The 14,271-nt window shown below is 33.9% G+C and overlaps 1 protein-coding gene across 1 annotated transcript in view; it reads right to left on the bottom strand.

Annotated features, from left to right (window-relative positions):
* The window catches only part of ASCC3 (activating signal cointegrator 1 complex subunit 3), a 343,681-nt gene that overhangs the window by 120,355 nt on the left and 209,055 nt on the right, over nucleotides 1-14,271 (bottom strand). The window contains exons 20-24 of the mRNA XM_044245000.1: nucleotides 13,755-13,931; nucleotides 10,086-10,311; nucleotides 8,435-8,589; nucleotides 5,790-5,888; nucleotides 4,444-4,612 (exon numbers count right to left, since the gene is read on the bottom strand). Of these exons, the coding sequence (XP_044100935.1) occupies nucleotides 4,444-4,612; nucleotides 5,790-5,888; nucleotides 8,435-8,589; nucleotides 10,086-10,311; nucleotides 13,755-13,931 (826 nt within the window). The remainder of the gene's footprint in view (nucleotides 1-4,443; nucleotides 4,613-5,789; nucleotides 5,889-8,434; nucleotides 8,590-10,085; nucleotides 10,312-13,754; nucleotides 13,932-14,271) is intronic.

The raw sequence follows: 14,271 nt of genomic DNA, 5'->3' as shown, positions 1-14,271 counted from the left end.
AGGAGGTCTTTAACCCACCATGGTAGAAATACTAGATTGGCAGCAGACCTATCCACAGAGACCTGGAAGGCCAGAAAAGACAGGCATGATATATTCAGAGCACTAAATGAGGAAGAATATGCGGCCAAGAATACTATATCCAGCTAGGCTATCACTGAAAATAGAAGAAGAGATAAAAAGCTTCTAGACAAACAAAACTAATTGAATTTGCAAACACCAAACCAGCTCCACAGGAAATATTGAAAGGGGTCCTCTAAGAAAAGAAAGAGCCTTAAGGAATGTCGACCAGAAAAAAAAGAGAGACCATATACAGTAACAGTCACCTTACAAGCAATACAATGGCACTAAATCCATTATCTTTCAATAGTTACCCCGAATGTAAATGGGCTAAATGCCCCAATCAAAAGACACAGGGTACCAGATTGGATAAAAAGAAAAAAAAGCCCCATCAATATGCCATCTGCAAGGGACCCATTTTAGACCCATATACACCTCCAGATTTAAAGTGAACGAGTGGAACACCATTAATCATGCTAATGGACATCAAAAAAAAGCTGGGGATAACACTCCTTGTATCAGATAAATTAGATTTTAAACCAAAGACTGTAATAAGAGATGAGAAAGGACACTATATCATACTTAAAGGATCTATCCAACAAGAAGACCAAATAATTTTAAATATCTATGCCCCTAACATGGGAGCAGCAATTAAATAAGCCAATTAATAACAAAATCAAAGAAACACATCGACAATAAAAGAATAATAGTAGGGGACTTTAACAACCCATCACTGAAATGGACAGATCATCTAAGTGAAAGATCAACAAAGAAATAAAGGCTTTAAATCACACACTGGACCAAATGGATTTCACAGATTTATTCAGAACATTCCATCCCAAAGCAACAGAATACACATTCTTCCCTAGTGCACGGGGAACATTCTCCACAACAGATCTTGTCCTGGGTCACAAATCAGGTCTCAATCGTACCAGATGATTGGGATCATTCCCTGCATATTTTTGACCACAATGCTTTGAAACTAGAACTCAATAATGAGAGGAAAGTTGCAAAGAATGCAAATACATGGAGGCTAAAGAGCATCCTACTAAGGAATCAATGGGTCAACCAGGAAATTAAAGAAGAATTTAAAAAAAATCATGGAAACAAATGAAAATGAAAACACAACTGTTGAAAATCTTTGAGATGTAGCATTACAGCCTTTCTCAAGAAACAAGAAAGGTCTCAAATACACAACCTAACCCTATACCTAAAGGAGCTGGAGAAAGAACAGCAAATAAAGCCTAAACCTAGGAGAAGAAAAGAAATAAAAAAGATCATAGCAGATATCAATGAAATAGAAACCAAAAGAACAGTAAACAGATCAACGAAACTAGGAGTTGGTTCTTTGAAAGAATTAATAAGATTGATAAACCCCTGACCAGACTTATCCAAAAGAAAAGAGAAAGGATCGAAATTAGTAAAATCATGTATGAAAGAGGAGATATCACAACCAACATCAAAGAAATACAAGCAATTAAAAGAACACATTATGAGCAACTATATGCAAGCAAATTAGACAATCTGAAAGAAATGAATGCATTACTAGAGATGTATAAACTATCAAAACTGAGCCAGGAAGAAACAGAAAACCTGAACAGACCTATAAATCAAAGATCTCCCAAGAAATAAGAGCCCAGGGCCAGACGACTTCCTAGGGGAATTCTACTAAACATTTAAAGAAGAATTAATACCCATTCTCCTGAAACTGTTCCAAAAAATAGAAATGGAAGGGAAACTTCTAAACCCATTTTTCGAGGCCAGCATTATCTTGATCCTAATACCAGACAAAGACCACATCAAAAAGGAGAATTACAGACTAATATCCCTGATGAACACAGATGCAAAAATTCTCACCAAAATACTAGCCAGGAGGATCTAACAGTACATTAAAAGGATTATTCACCATGATCACGTGGGATTTATACCTGGGCTGCAAGGTTAGTTCAACAAATGCAAATTAATCAATGTGATACCATACATCAATAAAAGAAAGAACAAGAACTCTCAATAGATGCAGAAAAAACATTTGACAAAGTACAGCATCCTTTCTTGATCAAAATTCCTCACAGTGTGGGGACAGAAGGTACATACCTCAATATCCTTAAAGCCATCTACAAAAAACCCACAGTGAATATTGTTCTCAATGGGGAAAAACTGAAGAGTTTTTCCACTAAGGTCAGAAACATGGCAGGGATGTCCACTATCACCACTGCTATTTCATACAGAATTAGAAGTCATAGCCTCAGCAATCAGACAATAGAAAGAAAAGGCATCTGAATTGGCAAAGAAGTCAAACTCACTGTCTGCAGATGAAATGATACTTTATGTGGAAAACCCAGGAGACTCCACTCCAAAAGTGCTAGAACTCATCCAGGAATTCCATAAAATGTCAGGATATAAAATCAATGCACAGAAATCAATGTATAAAATCTATACACCAACAAGAAGACAGAAGAAAGAGAAATTAAGGAGTTGATCTCAATCACAATTGCATGAAAACCATAAGATACCTAGGAATAAATCTAACCAAAGAGGCAAAGAATCTGTACTCAGAAAACTATAGAATACTCATGAAAGAAATTAAGGAAGACACAGAGAAATGGAAAAACATTCCATGCTCATGGATTGGAAGAACAAATATTGTGAAAATGTCTATACCACCGAAAGCAATATATACATATAATGCAATCTTTATCAAAATACCATCAACTTTTTTCAAAGAAATAGAACAAATAATCCTAAAATTTACATGGAACCAGAAAAGACCCGGAAGAGCCAGAGGAATGTCGAAAAAGAAAACCAAAGCTGGTGGCATCACCATCATTTAAAGCCTTTATTTCTAATTCTGGACTTCAAGCTCTATTATAAAGCTGTAATCATCAAGAGAGTATGGTACTGGCACAAAAACAGACTCATTGATGAATAGAATGGAATAGAGAGCCCAGAAATGAACTCTCAATGCTATGGTGAACTAATCTTTGACCAGGCAGGAAAAAAATGTCCAATGGAAAAAAGACAGTGTCTTCAACAAATAGTGTTGGGACATGCAGAAGTCACATGAAATGTGGACGAAACTGGACCTTTTTCTTATACCACACACAAAAATAGACTCAAATGGATGAAAGACCTGAATGTGAGACAGGAATCCACCAAAAATCCTTGAGAACACAGGCAGCTACCTGTTCAACCTCAGCCGCAGCAACTTCTTCCTAGAAACATTGCCAAAGGCAAGGGAAGCAAGAACAAAAATGAACTATTGGGACTTCAAGATAAAAAGCTTTTGCATAGCAAAGGAAACAGTCAACAAAACCAAAAGATAATTGACAGAATGGGAGAAGATATTTGCCAATGACATCTCAGATAAGGGGCTAGTAGCCAAAATCTATAAAGAACCTGTCAAACTCAACCCCCAAAGAACAAATAATATAATCAAGAAATGGGCAGAGGACATGAACAGACATTTCTGCAAAGAAGACATCCAGATGGACACAGACACATGAAAAAATGCTCCATATCACTAGGCATCAGGGAAATACAAATCAAAACCACAATGAGATTCTATTTCACAGAAGTCAGAATGGCTAAAATTAACAAGTCAGGAAATGATAGATGTTGGTGAGAATGAGGAGAAAGGGGAACCCTCCTACACTGTTGGTGGGAATGCAAGCTGGTGCATCCACTCTGGAAAACAATATGGAGGTTCCTCAAAAAGTTGAAAACAGAGCTACCCTACAAGCAATTGTATTACTGGGTATTTACCCCAAAGATACAAATGTAGTGATCTGAAGTGGTACGTGCACCTTAATGTTTATAGCAGCAATGTCCACAATAGCCAATCCACAGAAAGAGCCTAGATGTCCATCAACATTTGAATGGATAAAGAAGATGTGGTATATATACACAATGGGATATTATGCAGCCATCAAAAACTGAAATCTTGGCATTTGCAACGATGTGGAACTAGAGGGTATCATGCTAAGTGAAATAAGTCAATCGGAGAAAGACAATTATCGTATGATCTCACTGATTTGAAGCATTTGAGAAACAATACAGAGAATCAAAGGGGAAGGGAGGGAAAATGAAAGAAGATGAAACCAGAGAGGGAGACAAACCATAAGAGACTCTAAGTCTCAGGAAACAAACTGAAGATTGCTCTAGGGGAGGTGAGGTGGGAGGGATGGGGTGGCTGGGTGATGGACATTGGGGAGATTATGTGCTATGGTAAGCGCTGTGAACTGTGTAAGACTGATGAATCACAGACCTGTACCCCTGAAACAAATAATACATTATATTTTAATAAAAAATAATAAAAACAAACACACAAATTAAACAACAAACATCAACAACAATATCAATGATTCAAGTTACAATTCAGTATGTTACCTGTATGGGGAGGATGTCTCTCTGGTAGAATCAGATGTTGAAAGTTGATAATACATACAGCCTCAGCTCCTAACCATCTATCAGACACTGCTCGGATGTAGTATTGGGAAGGCAAAGGCTCAAAAATAGGGATTGTAAATACCAGAAGTTGAGCTTCTTTACTAATGACCTAATGTGAAATAAAGTCTCAAGTGAATATGAATATTCTGATATCATAAAGGCCCTCTTAGTCTAGTGTTAAGAAAATGCTATCTACACCAACAGGTACTAAACAAGAAAATATCTTGTGTTTCTAAATAGCTGAGATAGGGGCACCTAGATGGCTCAGTCGTTAAGTGGCTGCCTTCGACTCAGGTCATGATCCCAGGGTACTGCGTCCTGGGATGGAGCCCAACACTGGGCTCCCCATTCAGTGGGAAGCCTGCTTCTCCCTCTCCCACTCCCCCTGCTTGTGTTCCCTCTCTCGCTGTTTGTCTCTCTGTCAAATAAATAAATATAAATAAAATATTAAATAAATAAATAAATAGCTGAGATATTCAGGCACTTCAGAAATTTATATGTAGTTCCCTTCTGAGGATATCTGATATTGTAGAAAGTAAAATTTATATACAATTTATATTATTGACATATGTATATCATCATGTACTAACAGATTACCAGTTTGACTATCAGAATTTCCTAAATTTCTATTCATTAAATTATTTAACTTCATGATTTTTACCAATTCACTTAATATTTTTCTTTAAATTTTACCATGACCTAAAGTGGAATAACTGAACTTAGCATAAATGGAAGGTAATCATGAAAAGAAACCCTCCTGTGAAATTCTACTACTGTCTACCCAGGGTTCCTTGCCTAAAGCTTGTTTTCTCTTTGATAAAAAGAGAAATCATGGATGAAGCATTACAGTTAAAGATATGCTAGTATCAAATTGAGTTTTTCTTTTAGGATTTATGGAAAATTTTTAAAAATGCTCTTTTCATAATGTGAGTCAATATTCTGTAGTATTTTTTGTAACATCTAAAGTATTAATTTTTATTTATTTAATTTTATTTATCCATTACATTATTTATCCCATCCATCGGACATATTTCATTCTTGTGCAGGTCACGCCTTGAACCATGATAAAGATTACAATTAAATTTCTCAACCTAGGATCATACTGAATATATGAATATAATAACATGCAATTCCTGTTACCTTTTAAACCAAACAGAAACATAAAAAAAAAAATAAAGCTTTAAGGGCACTAAGAAATTATAAAGAAATAGGTAAAAACAGAAATTATTTAGTTTATGTTTTCTTTTTTTTGATAGCAACATAATAATAGACACACCCATGTTTACCTGTTTTTTCAGAACTAGAAAATACTCTGAATGATAAATATGATCATTTGTAGGATCTTCTACCCAAATCCACCAAGGTTCTCCCACTGTCCCATGGACCTAGAGGAAAAATAATATTCTAATACTAAGTATATTTTAACTCAAGTAAGGGATATTGTTGTTTACAAATCCAGCACCTATTCTGTTTCTAACAGCTTTACTAATATATAATTTACATTAAAAAGGTTACTCACTTAAAGTATACATTTCAATGGTTTTTATAAAGCTTTTACAACCATCTCTATAATCTTATTTAAGAATTACCCCCCAAAAGAAACCTTGCACCCATCTCCAGTCACTACTTATCTTTCTCCATTGTCCCAACCTCCAAGCTTGACAACAACAATCTACTTTATAAAGATTTGCCTGTAGTGGAGATTTTATATAAATCTATTTTATATAAATGGAATCATATAATATGTGGCCCTCTGTGACTGGCTTTTTTCATTTACCATGTTCTCAAGGTTCATTCATGTTCTATCATGTAACAGTACTTCATTCTTTTTCACTAACAAATAATATTCCACCAGAGAGATAGGTATACTGTATTTTGTACTCATTCTTCTCCCTCTTTTTTTTTTTTCCTAACAAAGCCCAGTATTGTTAAGTGTTCATCTCTCTATTATGTGACTCAGGAAAAGGTGACCTTGTCTCTCAGAATGATTTTGGATAGCCCAAGCCAATCAGCTTATAGTATCCCCCTTATAACAAACAGCTTGTGGTAAGGGATAGGCACATGGCCAATTCTATTTCAATCAGTCTGAGGAAAAGTCTTACGGTTCATGCTCTGGGTTGATGAAGTAGGGGTGTGTTCACCTTTCCCTGTTAAATGTCAACAAGGAAGCACAGAAAAAATTTGGAAAGTAGCCAAGAGTGTCAGGACAGCAAAAAGATGAGCCCTAAATGATGGCATTAAATACATTAAATTATCTTTGCGGCCTATTCTACTGGTGGACATTTTATTGTGGAAGATAATATATTTTTTTGCATAAGTCACTTTGAGATAAGTCAGGTTTTCTATTCTTGCAGCCAATAGCATTCTAACTGAGCTAAAGTTAACACTTCACACAAACGATTAAGTACTCTATCTTACTGATGAATTAAATGGAAGATTTTTTATGGATACTGACAGAAGAAAACTGTGAAAAAAGGGTAATAAAACTTTTATGGATTTTAAAAACCCTCTATTATAAATATAAATGAAATATGAGTATGGCTTAACTAATTTTACATTTTATGTAAAATTTAATGTTTACAGAAATATTAAATATAATTTTATATCATTTAGCTATGACAGAATTTGTGAGAAAGATAATTATTATTATTATCATGCATGTTTACAGATGAGAAAACTGAAGAAATTACTGGTTAGGACAGTTTAAGACCAGTGGTAGATTTAAGACTATGGCTGGTTAATTTTTAAGCATGTTGATGAATAAAATTAATTCATATTAAAGATATATTAATAATGACAGGTAATGTAGAAGATATTTATTTATACGAAATCAGAAACTTAAAATAACCATGTAAAGAAGGTACTGCTATTATAGTTAAGGATTTCCTTGTCTTCCTCCACTGGCTTCTTGAAAGAAAGGATTGAGACTTACTTACTTTTGTATCTACAATCACTACTCTACTGGAGTCTTTGTACAGCAACTGCTGCAAAGACAGACCTTAAAAAAATGTTGACAGAATAGAAAGAGGATCCAGAGTAGAACTTCATATGTGTGTGTGTACACGTTAAATACATATATAAGATTTCATATATATGATATATGGAAAAATAAAGCTAAAATATAAAATATGGTTGACCCTTGCACATATTTTCATAAATGATTAGATTCTGAAATAGTTATGTATGAGAATACCAGGGTGGGAAGGGTATCACAACCAGAGGTGATAAATTATAGTTACTATAACATCTAAGATTTATAAAGAATAGAAAGGGTAAACACAGAAACAGGAATGTGATAGGTGCCAAGGAAGGACATTTTCAAGAACGACAATGTATAGTGCTGAATATTCAGAGAACTAAGGAAAATAACAGCAAAAGTCATTATTATGGCAACCACTTAGGTTTTGGTGATCACTGAGAAAGTAGTCTCAGCAGGAAAGAAACTGGTGACCAGGAGGAAAACATAGAATACTCTTTCTACACATCTAATGGAAAATAGAAGAGGAGATTGATAGTTTGAGAAATATTAGGATTTTTAAAGAGCTCTTTTACCACAAAGAATCTTGACTTTTTAGTAGGATAAAATGACCGAGTAAGTAGAGCTGGCAAAAATGAAGATAACAAAATTAAAGAAGACAGAATTAAGCAAAGTATTTATGAAAGTGAATCCACTAAACTATTGTTCAATGTTGAACTTTCAGGGTACCTAAGATGTTATGAAGAGGTCTCATTGGTTGCCATTTTAATATATTATATCATATTTTTCTTCAGGATGATAGTAAATATTACTACAATGCTTTAAATGAATCTTCAATATACATTCTTTTTAGAGTTTTCTATTATGTCTTAAGGACAGATGTAAGGAGGTATAGTCGAACCTGCAGTACAGACATTTTTACTGACCACTGATATAGATATTTTCCACTTTTACCTGATCATTCCAAGTAAAATCAGGACAGATGCTCAGTGTCACTCGGAGGACAGTCCGTGTGATGGGCTGAATGGATGCTTCCATTGTAACAGAAGGAATCTGATGAACACACTGTTTGACCTTGAGTCCAATATTCACATGATGCAGCATGTGACCTATAAGGAAAACATCACACAGAAGAAATGTGTTCAGACAGAAAAAAAGCAATATAATCTGACTTGTAAATGGGATTTCAGAGAAGGTGGTTTTATTGCTTGTTTTATGATTTGCTATGTAGAATAGTTGACATTCTTGACCTGGCATGTTTGAATATTTTGTAATAGTTAACTTGAATTAGCAATTCATAGCTCTGAAAACCAGTATCAGGGTTTCTTCAGCTATTAATAGGGTTCTTAAAATTACTGAGACTTGACAGTGTTTAAACTACTATAAACAGTCCTACTTTTCTCCTAGTTAGCTTATGACACATTAAAAAATTCAGTATTTTGTGAAAATAGCTATTAATTTGCTCAAAGTCTACTTCTCAACTCTATAACCATCATGGGAAATGCTTTAATCATCAAACACAAATCACCCATCCAAACTCATTTTCAGAAAAAAATAAAGCTAAAATATAAAATATGGTTAATGTAGCACAAACTTAATCACTTGTACTCATTTTCATAAATTACTAGATTTTGAAGTAGTTATGTATGGGAATGCCAAGGTGGGGAGGGGGGGTCACAAACAGACTGACTGTGACTGACTATAAACATTATCCTACTTGAGTCCAAGCAATTAAGTAAAAATAGATAATATTTAATAGTATCAATAGTTCTTACATATCTTGGTTCTTCATAATACAATTTTTAAAGTATGTTTATGAGCAAATCAAAATGTTCTATGTTCCCCAGAATTTGAAACTAAAAGTGGTTTTCCTTTAGTGATAAAGTATCATAAAATTTTACACATGTTTCTCCATTGTAAGTAATCTTAACTTCTCTAGTTAATATCTTTAATTTCTATTTTTATGGATACCTTCTACCATTCTGTCTTCAAGTATTCTTACTATACAAAGTGAAATAATTATCTCAACCTCTCTTCCATCATTGGACCTTTTGCCAGCAGTAGTCCTCCCCCTTATTTCTTCTCAGCCTAACTCACTTCATGTGTAATGTCTATCCTATTCAGAATCTGACATTTTTTTTAAAGATTTTATTTATTTATTTGATAGAGTTCACAAGTAGGCAGAGAGGCAGGCAGAGAGAGAGAGAGAAAGAAGCAGGCTCCCTGCTGAGCAGAGAGCCTGATGTGGGGCTCGATCCCAGGACCCTGAGATCATGACCAGAGCTGAAGGGAGAGGCTTTAACCCACAGAGCCACCCAGGCATCCCCAGAATCTGAAATACTAACTAATCAATATTAATCAATATTAACTAATCAATAATCTTATTTTAAGTTTGTCCAATAAAATGTTATCTAGAAATGTATGTAGGAATACTTTTTTGACATCATATGATAAAAGTAGAAGAACAAATGCTATTTACATACTGATACCAACTGGATTTTAAATGGTAAACAAATTTATCTGAATGTGAAAAATGCAGTTTTCTTTTATACCTAATAAAATATTTTATTTGTACAGAACAATACATTAAAACGTTTCTGCTTACCTATTTCATCTTTCCTCATGTCTTTCAGTTTATCCACAGTAAGATTTTTTTCTTCTAATCTTGTTAGAATGTGTGGTGGTAAGACTGAAAACTGTCTCAAAGGGCTAGCCCAACCCCAAAGCCTCTTGTCAATGACTTTACTAAGATTCAGGAGCCTGTAGGTCATGGCAGGCCAACGTTTCCTCAGAGCAATTTCAAAAAGAGCACGGACAATTCTAGCTGCATTCTAAAGAATAAAAAGGGGGTTAATGGTTAGGTACACTGTACTTTTAAATTTGTCAAATTTGTCATTCACACTCAATTTTATAAGACGTAAGCCAAATTGCAGCCTTTAATTGTGGGCAACATCTATCCTCATACAACCTCATTTACCTTCATTAGTTCTACATAAGAATAATCACATCTTTCATAGGTGGATGTTATCTTGTTAAATCACAGATGGTAGTCTCATATCCAAGTTCTTACGAGGCTCTTACCTATGCCCCCTAACCAGGAACTAAGGAGGAAGAGATAAAAGTTATATGTAAGACTTAGAAGGTTGTTGACGCCACCTAGAATATAAGATACAGTCAAGGATACCCTTGGCTATATAGGGGGATGATTAAAAGTCTACTTAGGGAAATAAAGACGACTCTGGGATCCAGTAAGAAAGAAAAATTAGTGTGAGAAGGGTGATAAAGGAAATCCTGATGGGTTCAGCTACCTGTATTAGTGGCTCCCTACAAAACAAGCAACACCTTAATTCCTTTATGTATCTCATTTAATTTGTATGTTATCTCCTTTAATCTTTATGGCAATTGCATTCAATTGGTCTTGTTATTATAATTTTATACATGAAGATAACAGAGCTTGGTGAGGTTAATAATTTGACCAAGATCACACAGATAGTTGGTGTTAGAGTATCAAATAGGATTCAAAGCCAGGTCTAAACAAGTCCAATTTAACCCCAAGCTTGTAAATTTGGTGGTCAGGAAAACTTCATTAATGGACATACACAAAGTTACAAGTTACAAGTTATTGAAGCCCTTTTAACATCTCTACAGTTAGTTTCCTTTTGTTTTGCCTTCTTCTCTCTATTAGTAATGTTGCAGGCTATTTTACTGAAGATTGTTTCTTGAAGTCATGAATTTGGGAGATATCCTCACAATCTCAAATGATACCTATATTTGAAAATGAAAAATGTTAAAATCTGTTCAAAATCATAAAAAAAGAGATAAAAAAGTGGAGATTTTAAATAGCAAATAGGTGATCTGGCTTGAAATTACAAGGTAAAAAAATCACAAGAGTTAAGGGCTTTGGTTTTCCATTTTATATAAAATATGTATTTGTCTCTTGACAGATTTGACTACTTTTATTTAAAGTATTAGAAATTTAAGAACAAAATAGTATTTCAAAGTATGATAACTGTTCTGATACCCAATAAAAATTACAGGATGACTCTTATTCGGCCCAGAGAATGATAAATAAAATGAACATTTTGATTACTGTATCCACCAAATAGGTTTTCTTCCGACATCACTCCTAGCTGCTCTTGTAAGAAGATGCCGGGTTAAATTTCCCAACTGTGTTTGAAAGTATGTCAGAACCTATAGTTGTTCCCTAAAAGCTAAAAGAAATGGAAGAAGAAATCCCGTGTGAGATATAGGCAGGCACTTTAATCTGGAGTGATATAAATTGGGAATAATGATCAGAGTACCTAAGACATGCAGTACAGAGAAGCTAAGCAGAGGCTTTATAACATCATAGAATATTTGAGCTAAGGCGTTATCTCAGGGGCTAAGACAATCAAGTTTTAGAAATAGAGAAGGGATGACTATTTGACAGAGCTGAGAGGGTTGTTGTGGAACTGTTGTTGGTAGCTTACATTTAAAATATAAACTCAACAGTAATTTATCTAATGCATTCAAGGATGATAGACCCACAATAGCTATTTAAGAAAAACAAGGATGCTTTGAGATATAACCTTAATTTTCCAAGACTGACTTTCTGGGCACCAATCATAAAGAAACCCTAAATTCTACACTGTAAAGCAATTCATGTATCAGTCTTTGGTAATATAACCATAATCTTAAAGAAATGTGACCAGATTATTCATCTAGAACCCAGAAAAGCTTTAACTTTAAGTTAAGCTATTAACTATTTCAATATAAAATCGTTAGAAAATGTAAAATGACAACATCATTTTTCACAAAAGCAAATAAAATAAGTTAGAAACAATGGTTCCTATATAAGTCATAGGGTTTAGAGATTATAAATTATATATAAATTTAGAGATTATAAATTATATAAAACTTTTCTATGGCAGGAAATACATGTGTTCCAAGATACGCCCCCCAATTTTTTTTTCCGCCACAGCCATAGTTGGTTTACATAGTATATAAAATCATCACCTGGTTCCTTGGTTACTTTGATTAAATGACTGAATTCATTCAACTTGTTTACCAATATATCTTGGTTCATGTTTGCAAATACTTCACATTTACAGTTATTTCAAAGCACTCCTGAGTACTCATGGCTGTTAATAATAATTTATTTAACACAAATATATATTTTTGAACAAAATTACCAACATAAGATACATAGCAGAATAGTTTCTATATTTAAAATAAGATTTAGCTTTTATTTCTCTTTAACTTAGAGGAGGCACTACTCGATGAAAAATGATGAAAAAGGGGTTCTTTTTTATTTTTTATTTTTCTTTTAATGACTGTATAGTTAACAGATAGTGTTATATTAGTTTCAGGTGTACAATACAGTGATTCAACACTCCCATACACCAGTCTGTGCTCATAAGCACAAATACACTCCCATCGCCTATCTCACCCATCCCCCTCCCCACCTCCCCTCTGGTGACCATCAGTTTGTTCTCCATAATTAAGAGTCTGTTTCACAGTTTGCCATGAAACAACACCTTTTTCTCTTGAAAAAGGTATACCTGGTAAGTAAAAAGTATTTAAAAAAAAAACAAACATTTCTAGAAGAAAAGCCTCATCTGAAAGAAAAATACTGCAAAAAATAACCTGCTTTACTTCACACGAGTGAATACATAAATGGTTGGAGTATAAAAACATAAATACTACAACAGCCTTTTATACTACAATATTTAAAAAAACTTATACATTTAATGAGCTGTAATTTAGGGAATATTTTTTTTCAGTTCTCAATTTTTAAGTATCATCGGTAGGGAAGAAAGATTACTTTCTTTATCAGAGACTTATCAGACTGAAAATATGGTCTGAGATACTGCTATGAAGCCTTATTTAATGGTAAAAAAACCTTGTTTGTGCTTCTAACATTTGGGTTAAGTTACAAAGGTTCCACAATCTTTTATTCTGCTTGCAATATTCTTGTATTATTGCCCTTTGTAAATAAAAGAAATGAACTTGATCGTGTAAAGCAGAAAAAAAAAAGTTGGTATCTTTAAACTCTAAAATAAAACAACAGCAACATCAAAAAGAACCAAACCAACCACCAAATTCCACCTTCATTTCTGATCTAATAGTACAGAGGGCATAAAAAATGTGCAAATTAAACAGAACCAGTTCTGCAGTAAAATGGTACTTGGTAGCATGTCACAGTGCAATGCATTCAAAGTACAGCATGAATGAATATCTTGAGTCTCTAAAACTAAACAAGGAAGAGCAAACAGGAAGGGAGTAATATTCTTACCTGTGCAACATATGCAGAATCTGATATAAGGGAGAAACTGTCCATCTCTCCTCGGCTGATGTAAGTTTGAAGTAGGATGTTTATTTTCCCGTAACTGTTCTCTACACCTCCAGGAGCTGCGAGTTCACAGAAATTGTTTAATAAAGCATCTAGCTCTTCTATTTCCTCTTCTCTGACCTGGAAGAGTCAATGTTTTTATAAGATTATTTGGGCTTGAATTTTACATATTGAAATAAAACCACATCGCATGTTTTTTTAAGGCTTCCATTTTTCAACACTTTTCTTTTTTACACTAATAAAATAGTAATTTTTCACAGGTAGCTAATAAAATACAATAAGAAACTATCTTGAGGCTGATACAATTACATTTTATTATTCATCACCAATATTAAAGTTGCCATTGACATATAAAAATTTGATATGCCACAAAAATTAAATCTTCTGACCTCACCATCCTTCAGTTGATGAGATTTCATATTTTATTTGACCAGAGTAAAACCTCTGCCCAAATGGATTA

This window comes from Neovison vison, chromosome 1 (genome assembly GCF_020171115.1).
Source record: "Neovison vison isolate M4711 chromosome 1, ASM_NN_V1, whole genome shotgun sequence".
In the NCBI taxonomy this organism is placed as follows: domain Eukaryota; kingdom Metazoa; phylum Chordata; class Mammalia; order Carnivora; family Mustelidae; genus Neogale; species Neogale vison.
Note: the sequence above shows the minus strand (reverse complement) of the source record. Positions and strands in the feature narration are given on the sequence as shown.